Genomic DNA, 12,022 nt, shown 5'->3' on the forward strand with positions numbered 1-12,022 from the left:
AAGGTACAAAAGACGGAGTATCACTAAAAAAGAAAAAACACACAAAAAACAAATTACAACACATTACACATAATCGAACAAATTACAAAGACGAAAACAAAAGTCAATTATACACTGCACTGCAGGTATGTAAGATATATATATATATATATATATATATATATATATATATATATAAATATATATATATATATATATATATATATATATATATATATATATATATATATATATATATATATATATATATATATATATATATATATATATATATATATATATATATATATATATATATATATATATATATATATATATATATATATATATATATATATATATATATATATATATATATATATACATACGCGCGCACACACATACATAAATATGTATAATTAATTTTTTTTTCAGTTCCCCCTGACATAGATGATGAGAAATCCACATCTGATATTTCTGTAAACGAGGGTGATGACGCCACTTTAACTTGTCATGCCATTGGGCGACCTCTCCCAAGAGTTGTCTGGCGGCGTGAGGATGGGGAAAAAATTATTATGAAATATAATAAGTACCATGAAAGAGGACGGACACATCATGATGAATTAGATTCTAAAATCGAACGTAAGTTGCATTCTTTTTTTAGATAATGGTCATTTCATTCTCTGATTGCAATAACGTCGTTCCTAAAGAAGAATGTGTTCGAGAAAATCATATTGAAAAATCTCAGCGTTCCTAAGTTGCAAAAAAAATATGTTTTATCTTCTTCTATAGATCTCTAGACTAAGTGAAACCCTCACAGAAGAACCAAATTCTATGTAAAAAAAAACGAAAAGAAGTAAAGGAAAAAAGATATTACAATTATCCATTCACAATTTACCCATTTTGATCCGTTAGCCACCCCTACTTAACCCATCTTCGGCCCAACTTACTTACTTAGACCTTCAAACACCAGCTGGTACGTAAGGCAGCAAAGCCTCTTCGTGGTGACATCTCAAGTACAGCAACCCAAAGATCCTCCAGGGATGACTTGTAAAGTGCTGCATCCTTTTTAAAGTATCGACCTAGATTTATTTTTGGAAACAGTTACTTTTTTACCCATACAGGTTCATAACAATTCTGCCCTAATGGAAATTGGTCTCCAAGCTAGCGTTGCTGCCCAAATATCTTCCATAGAGGAACTTTAAGACACTCAACTCTTCTCGAGGCATCGTCCAAGTATTTATTCTCTGATGCAGTCGTTGTTTTGGCCAGACAGGTACATATCTTCGAGTAATGCTGTCCCGTTTGGAGTCTCAAAACTCAGAACACTGCATATTTGTAAGCAAAAATAAACGATTTTAAAAAGGATAATAAAATAATACTAGGACCCAGCTATAGCAACCACGAAAGCACCCACAAAAAAGTTCTTACATCTCAACGAAAATTTCTTGAAGCTGCCCACATTGTTTGATCTAAGAAATAATCTAATAATGATATTCGAAATTGTAATATTAGCAAATGGGAAACACCCTGTACTTCAACCTTCCGTACTGATCAGCAGAATTACCTGGCAGCAGAACAAAATGCACTCGTCTGTACGAACCGTACGTACCGTACGAACAGATTTGCAAGCTGCTTCGTGCCCTAATTCGTTATTGCATTTAACAAGTGACCCTTTTTTGTGTTTATTTGTGATTTTAAAAATGGCACAATATAGCGTTCATTTTGAGCGCTACGAAAGCTATTTAGCCAAAAGAATACGAATTTAAATATAAATATGATAATTCCACCCTGAATTGAAAAATATTTATCGAAGCTTCCTCTTCAAACTACTGATGTGTTTCCTTCTTCTTCAAGAAAAAGTAAATATGGTGCTTTCATTATTACATGAATTTCACAGTATACATTGAATTTCATCATGACTTTCATATTGAACTCCATGGATTTCATATACGGTTGCTAGTTTCATCTTAATACTGAGCAGTAAAGAGTTCGACTAGAATGTCACCAATCTTCTAAACAGTTCCATTCCCGGCGGAAAATTCTCGTTCCCAGCAGAAGATTGACCAATCTAGTTCATTTTATGAGCTATTAACTGGGAAAACAAGTCATACTTCTCTTTGCAATAATTTCTATTCATGTTACTTTCGGCTTGATTATTCGTTTTAATCTTTACTCGTTTTACTATTTATTTATTCATCTACATTAGTATTTCTTATTTGTATGTTTGAAGTGAGTATTTGTTCTAAATCCTTTAAGAATAAATCCCCCCACCCCTAAACCTTCTAAATATTATTCCCCACTTAGGTTTTTTTGAAAACTAAATGAATTTTATACAATGTTGTTTAATTTTTCAAAACATCAAAGAAAAACAAAAATCCAATATAATCACCATAATAATCAACATGAATTGAAAGAACTAGTGAAAGTAAACTAAATGATCAATAAATAACAATACTATTTCCCGGAAATATCAACAGTTCAAGATTTCATTTAGATAAAAGAGAAAGCTTAGAATATACTTGGTTTTCAGTAGAGTTCGACTGGTGTAATAACCTTTAGGAGCTTTAAGGGTTGGGGCAGAACCCCCACTGTTATTTGTAATGATTGTTTTCCGTTTTACGCTCTTTACTATTCTTTTAAAAACTTTTTTTCGGAGATAGTTTTCTTAGAATTAATTTATGTTGGATTTGACTCCAAAATTTATAGGCTAAAGTTATAGGCTAATATTTTTTACTACCGTTTCAGCTTAAGAATCAAAATTTCAGATTCTAATTTTGAGTTGCATAAGGTGATATGAGCGTAAGCTTTGATCGTATTCAACATAAATATTTCACAAATGTCATACAATTTGAAATCAAGATTTAGCACGGTTCCTATACTAAGCTTTTGATCCAACAACACTCTCTAGATAATATATTATAAAAAATCTGCGTCGGAGAATATTCCAAAAGTAACGTAGGAGTGGAATTAAATAAGAGAATAGATTTATATCAGAGGTATCAATCAACTCTCTTTATTAGAGTCTTGATTAGGGTCTTTGAACTCTTTTATTTATGACTTGGACGTGACCGTGTGCGTCGTGTAAAAAAGAGGTAACTGGATGTACATAGTGTCTTTTAATTTAGAGTAACAATCCCCTCGATATTCGCTGAAAGTTTAAATTTGATAATATTATCAGTTCATGGGAAGTTTTCACTTAATACCCTTAGCCATTCCTGAGATATTGCAGATATGTTATATCGAAAAACCTGGATGAATGTAGCATATCATAATTTTATTAATTATTTCCTCAAAATTCCCTAAGAATTTCGTCTTAATACCCTTAGCTATTCCTGAAACCTTTCAGATATTGACAACCTGGGTGTGCGTAGTGTCTTTTGATTTAGTTTAATATTCCTCAACCTTCCCTGAAGTTTCAATTTAATAGCATTAGCCGAATCTGATTTATTGCAGATACACCCCTTTGATAAATTGAATCCACATGGCTCCTTTTGATTTAGTTCAACATCCCTCTCAACATTCTCTGAAAGTTTCAATTTAATACAGTTAACTGTTATTAATATACTGCAGGCACACCCTTTAGACAACCTGGTTGCGCCTAGTGTCTTTCGATGTAATTCAGCATCCTCTGAGGATTCCGCAAAAATTTCACTTAATGCACTTTGCCTTTTCCGAGATATTGCATGATACGCCCTTGCGGTAACCTGGGCACAAAGAGTGACTTTTGATTTAGTTCAACAACCCCATCAAAATTCACTGAAAATTTCAACTTAATAACCTTAGCCGTTCCTGAAATATTGCAGATAAATCATTATGGCAACCTGGTCACACAGAGTATCTTTTAATCTAGTTCAACATACCCCTCAACATTCTCTGAATGTTTCAATTTAACAACCTTAGCCGTTCCTGAAATATTGCATATACGCCCTTACGGCAACCTGGGCCCGTTCCTGAAATATTGCAAATACGTCTTTACGGCAATCTGGGCACACAAAGTGTCTTTCGACCTCTTTGTCAACATTCCCGAAATATTGAACTTGATATCCTTAGCTATTCCTGATATATTGCTGATACACCCTTCTGGCAAACTGGGTGCTCAGGATGTCTTTGATTTAGCCCGAATAATTCCCTGGTAACCTAATCTAGGTACCTTCCCCCCTAAACCCCAAAAAACAACAGTTTGAATATAGTAAACGCAATGAAAAATCACGGTTTGCAATCCAATCCTCTATTGAAAGAAACCCGTCTGACTAGTTTCCTTTAGCATCTTTTCTATACAATATGCCGCGTGGGTTTCAGCTAATTGACAAGTACCCAAATTATTTTCTTAACAATCCTCCGAAAACCATTTTTACAAGTTGGAGTACACACTTTTTTCATTCCCAACAGTACTTTACTACTTTATGCATACCCCAACACCAAGCAATACTTTTCAAAAGGTTTTATTATATCATTTCAGAACAACTTCTTTTCATAGTATTCCTTTTAAGCCCGTTTTACAAGTTGAAGTACTCATCTTTTTTTTCACTCCCAACATTACTTTACTACTTTATGCATACCCCAACACCAAGCAATACTTTTTAAAAGGTTTTATTATATCATTTCAGAACAAGTTCTTTTCTTAATATTCCTCCTAAGCCCGTTTTGCAAGTTGAAGTACTCATCTTTTTTTGCTCCCAACAGTACTCTACTACTTTATGCATACCCCAACCCCAAGCAATACTTTTCAAAAGGTTTTATTCTTTTATCATATCATTTCAGAACAAGTTCTTCTTATGTCAAAATGTCAGAACAAGTTCTTCTAATGTCAAGCCTTCTTATTACTTTCGACAATTAAAAAGGACACTAGCCCTTTCAATTTGGAATCGGTCTGATCGATCTGGGTATAATGTATTTTTTTTTCTTTTTTTACACCAAGGCACTTCGTATCGTAGGAGTTGTCGTAGGAACTTCGAAAAGGGCTCATTCAATTTGAAATTGAAAGGGCTAGTGCCCTTTTAATTGTCAAAAGTAATAAGAAGGCTCGACATTTTTATAATAAAGATCGATCTGGGTATAATGTTTTGTTTTTTTATTTATTTTTTTTAACCAAGGCACTTCGTATCGTACGAGTTGTCGTAGGAACTTCGAAAAGGGCTCATTCACTTGAAAACAGAAAGGACTAATGCCCTTTTTAACAGTTGAAAGTGATTGGAGGGCAACTACTCCCCCTCCCACGCCCACCCTCCCATTTGCCCCTTATGTTTAAAAACTAAATGTTGCCTTAAGGCTAAATCAAAATGCACTGTTTTAATGCTAATTTCCAATAAGGCATCTCAGCAGTATCCCAAGAATGACTGAGGGTATTGTGTTCAAACTTTCGGGGCTACTTCGGCTCTTAAAATTTAACCAAATCAAAATAGGGTAAGCGTATCCAAGCTATCAAAGAAAATAAACATATTAAAAGCATGTTCTGAAAGGGCTGAAGTAAAATCTTCAGACTTAGAATCTTGCTTTAAAGCCGAAGAAATAGAATCTTTATGTTGTAATAATCTAATTTCCAAACTCTGGTTAGTACGTCCCAGATATGAGCTTCCGCAAGTACATGGGATCTGATAAGCCCCACTTTGTTGCCCCAATGAATTTAGATCCTTCCCAGAATTTAAAAAACTACCCAAAGTATGATTACTCTTTAAAGCTACCCTTAGACCATTGCTTTGTAAAATTCTTTTAAGTTTTTCAGTTAGCCCGGGTACATATGGTAAGGAACAAAAAACATAAAACGAACAGAAATTATTCCGTATATGAAAGGGGCTGTCCCCTCCTCAACGCCTCACTCTTTACGCTAAAGTTTTTTTATTGTTTTAAAAAATAGAATTGTGGGAAAGATTCAAACAAATTTTATCAAGACAAACTTTTGATTGGTAAGACTAAACTCTATGAAACTTATATATTTGAAATCAGCATAAAAATCTGATTCTTTTCATGCATCCATTGGTATTAAAATTCCTTTTTTTAGAGTTTCGGTTACTATTGAGCCGGGTGGCTCCTTACATACAGTTCGTTACCACGAACTGTTTGATCCCGCGTGGACTTGATTTTGGCTATATTTCCTGAAAGCAAAGAAGTGGATTAATTATCACTTACAAAGAAATTTCACCTCATTTTATTTTCATTCATCACTTACAAAGAAATAATCACTTACAAAGAAATTTAAGATAGGTGATCAATTATTCTATTTGTTCGCTTTTCTTCAAATTTTTATACTTTTTAATAAATTTTTAAACTGTTTTAATATACTTTCTATAAAAATACTGAAAAGTATTTTTAAACAGCCTTAAGACTTTAGCGGAAAGGACAAAAGTGGAGGAAAGGGTACCCCCCTTTATATTTGAAATAATTTCTATTAATTTTAAGTTTTAATATTGTTCCTTACTTTCAGTTGAAAAACATGTTTTTTATATAATTCTTACTGAAGTCCATCCAATTTTGAAGGTATGACCCCAACCCCCCATTGCACTTCCTGGCTGAAGGGCCACGAAATGAAGATCAGCACCGCCGGTTTGGACCTTAGGGATCTAGTGCTGTAAACACTTAGTACTTTTTTTTTACAATCCACTAAACAGCTTTTCGTATGCTTTTATTATAAATCAAATATCCGATATTACATTTCTAATTAAATCCAGTTCAGATGATTAGTCCTTTAGTGTTATCGCTTCTATGTTTACACAGGGATTTTCGCGAACATTTCCCCCAGATTTCCTTTTCATCATGAAAATATGAGGCTTGATTATTTAAAGTAAAAGCCATACCAATTTGTAAAATCTTCAAATAGTAAAATCCTGATAATTTTATTTGTAAAGTAGCTGCTGCATTTTCAAATAGTCTTAAAATAATTCATAAAAGCTGTAAACTGCCTAATTCTTGCTATATTCATTTCAAATTTATTCCCAGAAAGTAAGAGAACACATAAAGTCCTATTTCGAATGAGGCATTTAAAGCGTTCAATTGACCGTGGATAACAAATGTATGCGTCTTGTATTAGACATGGAATATTCGAGATTAATAGTGTATATTTTATTGAATTTTGTTTTTTTCCCAAAATTTTGAAGTTTATTCAAAATATTGAAGGGTAATACTTTATTTATAAATGACCATCACAAGATAGAAAAATAAGGGAATTCGTGCTTCAAGTCAAATAATGTTAAAATCAAAACAGGAATCATCTGCATAGTTTGAGTCAAAAATTAATAAGAATGAAAGAAACAATTAATAACAACTGACAAGTGCAAAAAAAAAAATCTTGGAAAAAAAAAGAAATAAGAAATAGAACTCAAAACTTGAAACAAAAACGAGAGCAAAAAATGCGCTCCAGAAGAGCAAAAAATGTGAATTATGGGCAGGGCCGTATCCAGGATTTTTTTTTCGAGGGCGTTTTACACAAGAATTTCTTAGGGAGGGGGGGGGGGTTACACAAAAAAAACTAAAGAACGCATACAAAATTTGTTTATATCCATTTTGGATATGTTTTTACGAGTCAGACAAACATTTCAGGGGGGGGGTCAAACCTTCTACCCCCTGGAAACGGTCTTGATTATGTGTGTTGGATGCATAATTTAAGTATTATGCAGAGAAAGAAAGAATAACGGACTCCTAATAGTGGTTTAAAGAGGTTAATAAAGGGTAATAATGGTTATAAATGGTGATATGGTTATAAATGGTAATAAAGGGTAATAATGGTTAAAAAAGGTTGAATCCGCAGGGGCTAAATCAAGCTGTTGTAAAATAGGTTATAAAATTCAAAGGTGATATCATTTGGTACACAGTTTTGATTTTCAAATGTTTTGTTGAAGTGCGTTTCATTTCATATCTTTTTCACCAATAATCTGTTTCTACTTTTTTATTTCTGGACGGGAAAAAATCATTAGCAATAACTATACTAGTAGAGATGGGGGTCCGACTCCCATTGCCCACCCCTGCTGCCACCTATAACTTTTTTTACATAATTCATGGATGATTATGTGTGTCGGTCGATTTATTTGATGTTTTTTATGGATTTTGTCAGTGAGAATTTGAAAAACAGGAATTTTGTCACATTTTTGTATGTTTTTATGGACTTTGTCAGTGAGAATTTGAAAAAACTGGATGTTTTATGGTTTTTGTCAGTGAGAATTTGAAAAACAGGAATTTTGTCACATTTATGGATGGTTTTATGGTTTTTGTCAGTGAGAATGAAAAAAAAGGAACTTTCTCACTTTCATGGATGTCAACAGCAATTTATGTATGTTTCATGGTTTTTGTCAGTGAGAATGGAAAAACAGTATTTTTCTCACTTTGCTGTCAGTCATTAATCAAATTGTTTCCGGGCAAAGTTTAGTAATGCCTGACAGGTACTGCTCCAGGAATAGATCTAAGTCATTAATGTCTTTGCCTTGGGAACAGTTCTACTGGTCTAACTCCAAATGATATTAATAACCAAAGGCCATGGAAACAATTAGGCAAGAAACATCTTAGCGATGAATTGTTTTAGCGCGCGAGAAGGTTTCCTATTAATTTGAAATGAGTTAGCACAGAGATGCCAATAACAAAGGAACACGCTGAATTTGCGTTTAGGGATTATTTGGGTGAAACCGTTTTAGACAGGTTATGGAACTATTTCGGCGAAACAGATAGAGACATTTTAAAAGAAGATTTTTGAAGAGATTTTAGAAGAGAATTTAAAGGTGAAACTCTGTGGTCGTTATAATACACAAGTTTCATTTGAACAGTGTTGTGAGGTCCTCTAACCCAACCCCAAAGGGTTCCAATCCTCCTACCCCAACCCCGAAGGAAGCCCCCGGTCCTCAAAGGCCCCCCAAGCTCCCAAAGGCCCTCCACCGGTCCCCAAATGTCCCCCAGGCCCCCAACTGCCCCCCGGACACTCAAAGGTCCCCCAAGCTCCCAAAGGGCCACCGGCGCCCCCAAAGGCCCACCCCAGACCCTCAACGGCCATCCCCGGGCCACCCCAAAGGCCCATCGAGTTCCCAAAAGACCAACAGGATTCCAAAGGCCCTTCACCGGTCCCCAAATGTCCCCCAGGCTCCCAACTGGCCCCCGGACCCCCAAAGGCCCTCCCCCGGCCCCCAAAGGTCCACCGGGCTCCCAAAGGACCAATCGGTCCTCAAGTGCCCCCCAGACCCCCAAAGGCCCACCCAGACCCCCAAATGCCATCCCCGGACCCCCAAAGCCCATCCCCCGGTCCCCAAAGGTCCCCCCGAGCTCCCAAAGGACCACCGACCCTCAAGGGACCCACAGACCCTCAAAGGCTCTCCCCAAGCACCCGTCTTTCGTTGAGGTGTGTTGTCTGAAACCTATGATTTGGGATGTGTAGTTTGCTACTTCAGGCTTTTCTGAGCTAAGGTTTCCTAGTATTTCCTAGGTGAATGTTGTCTGAAACCAATAGTTTGGGATGAGTAGTTTGCTATTTCAGGCTTTTATGAGCTAGGTTTCTTAGCCTTTCGTTGGTGTGTGTTGAGTGAAACTTATGATTTGGGATATGTAGTTTGCTATTTTTGACTTTTCTGAGTTGGATTTCTTAGTCTTTCATAGGTGTGTGGTGTCTGAAACCTTTGATTTGGGATGTGTAGTTTGCTATTTTCGACTTTTCTGAGCTGGATTTCTTAGCCTTTCATAGGTATGCGTTGTCATAAAATTATGATTTAGGATGTATAGTTTGCTATTTCAGGCTTTTCTGAGCTAAGGTTTTCTAGTATTTCGTAGGTGAACGTTGACTGAAACCAATAGTTTGGGATGACTAGTTTGATATTTTTGACTTTTCTGAGCTAGGTTTCTCAGTCTTTCGTTGGTGTGTGTTGACTGAAACCGATGATTTTGGATATGTAGTTTGCTATTTTTGACTTTTCTGAGCTGGATTTCTTAGTCTTTCATAGGTGTGTGTTGTATGAAACCTATGATTTGGGATGGGTGGATTGCTACTTTTGACTTTTCCAAGCTGGATTTCTTAGCCTTTCATAGGTGTTTGTTGTCTGAAACCTATAGTTTGGGATGACTAGTTTGCTATTTTTGACTTTTCTGAGCTAGGTTTCTTAGCCGTTCATAGGTGAGTGTTGTCTGAAACCTATGATTTGGGATATGTAATTTGCTATTTCCGACTTTTCATAACCGGATTTCTTAGTCTTTCGTAGGTGTGTGGTGTCTGAAACCTATGATTTGGGATGTGTGGGTTGCTATTTTTTTGACTTTTCTGAGCTGGATTTCTTAGCCATTCGTAGGTGTGTGTTGACTGAAACCTATGATTTGGGATGGTTAATTTGCTATTTTTGACTTTTCTGAGCTAGATTTCTTAGCCTATCATATGTGTGTCCTTTCAGAAAATTATGATTTGGGAGGTGTAGTTTGCTTTTTGGACTTTTCAGAGCTAGGATTCTTAGTCACTCATAGGTGTTTGATGTCTGAAACTTCAAGTTTGGGATGAATAGTCTGCTATTTCAGACTTTTCTGAGCTAATGTTCCTTAGTATTTCGTAGGTTAATACTGTCTGAAACTTATAATCTGTGATATGTAAAGTACTCTTCCGGGCTTTTCTGAGGCGGATATCTTAGTCTTTTCATCGGTGTATATTTTTTGAAACCTATGATTTGGGATGTGTACTTTGCTATTTTCGACTTTTCTGAGCTAGGTTTCTTAGCCTTTCATAGGTATATGTTGTCAGAACATTATGATTTGGGATGTGTAGTTTGATATTTCAGACTTTTCTGAGCTAAGGTTTTCTAGTATTTCGTAGGTGAATGATGTCTGAAACCAATAGTTTGGGATGAGTAGTTGGCTATTTCAGACTTTTCTGAGCTAAGGTTTTCTAGTATTTCATAGGTGAATGCTGTCTGAAACCAATAGTTTGGGATGTGTAATTTGCTATTTCCGACTTTTCATAACCGGATTTCTTAGTCTTTCGTAGGTGTGTGGTGTCTGAAACCTATGATTTGGGATGTGTGGGTTGCTATTTCAGGCTTTTCTGAGTTGGATTTCTTAGTCTTTCATAGGTGTGTAGTGTCTGAAACCTATGATTTGGGGTGGGTGGATTGCTACTTTTGACCTTTCTGAGCTGGATTTCTTAGCCTTTCATAGGTGTTTGTTGTCTGAAACATATAGTTTGGGATGACTAGTTTGCTATTTTTGACTTTTTTGAGCTAGGTTTCTTAGCCGTTCATAGGTGAGTGTTGTCTGAAACCTATGATTTGGGATATGTAATTTGCTATTTCAGACTTTTCATAACCAGATTTCTTAGTCTTTCGTAGGTGTGTGATGTCTGAAACCTATGATTTGGGGGTGTGTGGGTTGATATTTTTTGACTTTTCTGAGCAGGATTTCATAGCCATTCTTAGGTGTGTGTTGACTGAAACCTATGATTTGGGATGGTTAATTTGCTATTTTTGACTTTTCTGAGCTAGATTTCTTAGCCACTCATAGGAGTGTGTTGTCTGAAACTCATGATTTGGGAAGCACACGAAAACTTACATTCACACAAAAACTTAAATGCACACAAAAACTTTCACAAATACACACACACACACAAAACTTACACACACAAACACAAGAAAACTCACACACACACGCCACAACTAACACACACACAAAAACTTACACACACACACACACACACACACACACAAACTTACACATGATCACAAAAAAACTCACACACACACGCACAAAAACTTACACACACTAACAAAACTTACACATACACACACGAAAACTTACACGCACACGCCAAAACTTACACACACACAAAAACTTACACATGCACACGAAAACTCACACACACACACACACGAAAACTGACACACACACCCCAAAACTTACACACACACACACACACAAACTTTAACACACAAACACTAAAACTAAAATAAAAAATATATATAAAAATATCATGAACAAAAAAAATTTAAGGAACAAAAACACATACACACACACACACACACACAAAACTTACACACACACACACACACGAAAACTCACACACACACACGCCAAAACATAAACACACACAAAAACTTAC

The 12,022-nt window shown here is 35.6% G+C and overlaps 1 protein-coding gene across 4 annotated transcripts in view; it reads left to right on the forward strand.

The window, feature by feature from the left end:
• Positions 1-12,022, forward strand: part of LOC148942634 (lachesin-like) — a 582,410-nt gene that overhangs the window by 397,176 nt on the left and 173,212 nt on the right. For all 4 annotated transcript variants that reach the window (XM_089102786.1, XM_089102787.1, XM_089102789.1 and 1 more), the window contains one exon: positions 415-621. In XM_089102786.1, coding sequence (XP_088958912.1) covers positions 415-621 — 207 coding nt within the window. The remainder of the gene's footprint in view (positions 1-414; positions 622-12,022) is intronic.

The sequence above is a fragment of the Artemia sp. Qi Xiang Cuo genome, chromosome 16 (genome assembly GCF_049724085.1).
Source record: "Artemia sp. Qi Xiang Cuo chromosome 16, ASM4972408v1, whole genome shotgun sequence".
Taxonomy (NCBI): domain Eukaryota; kingdom Metazoa; phylum Arthropoda; class Branchiopoda; order Anostraca; family Artemiidae; genus Artemia; species Artemia sp. Qi Xiang Cuo.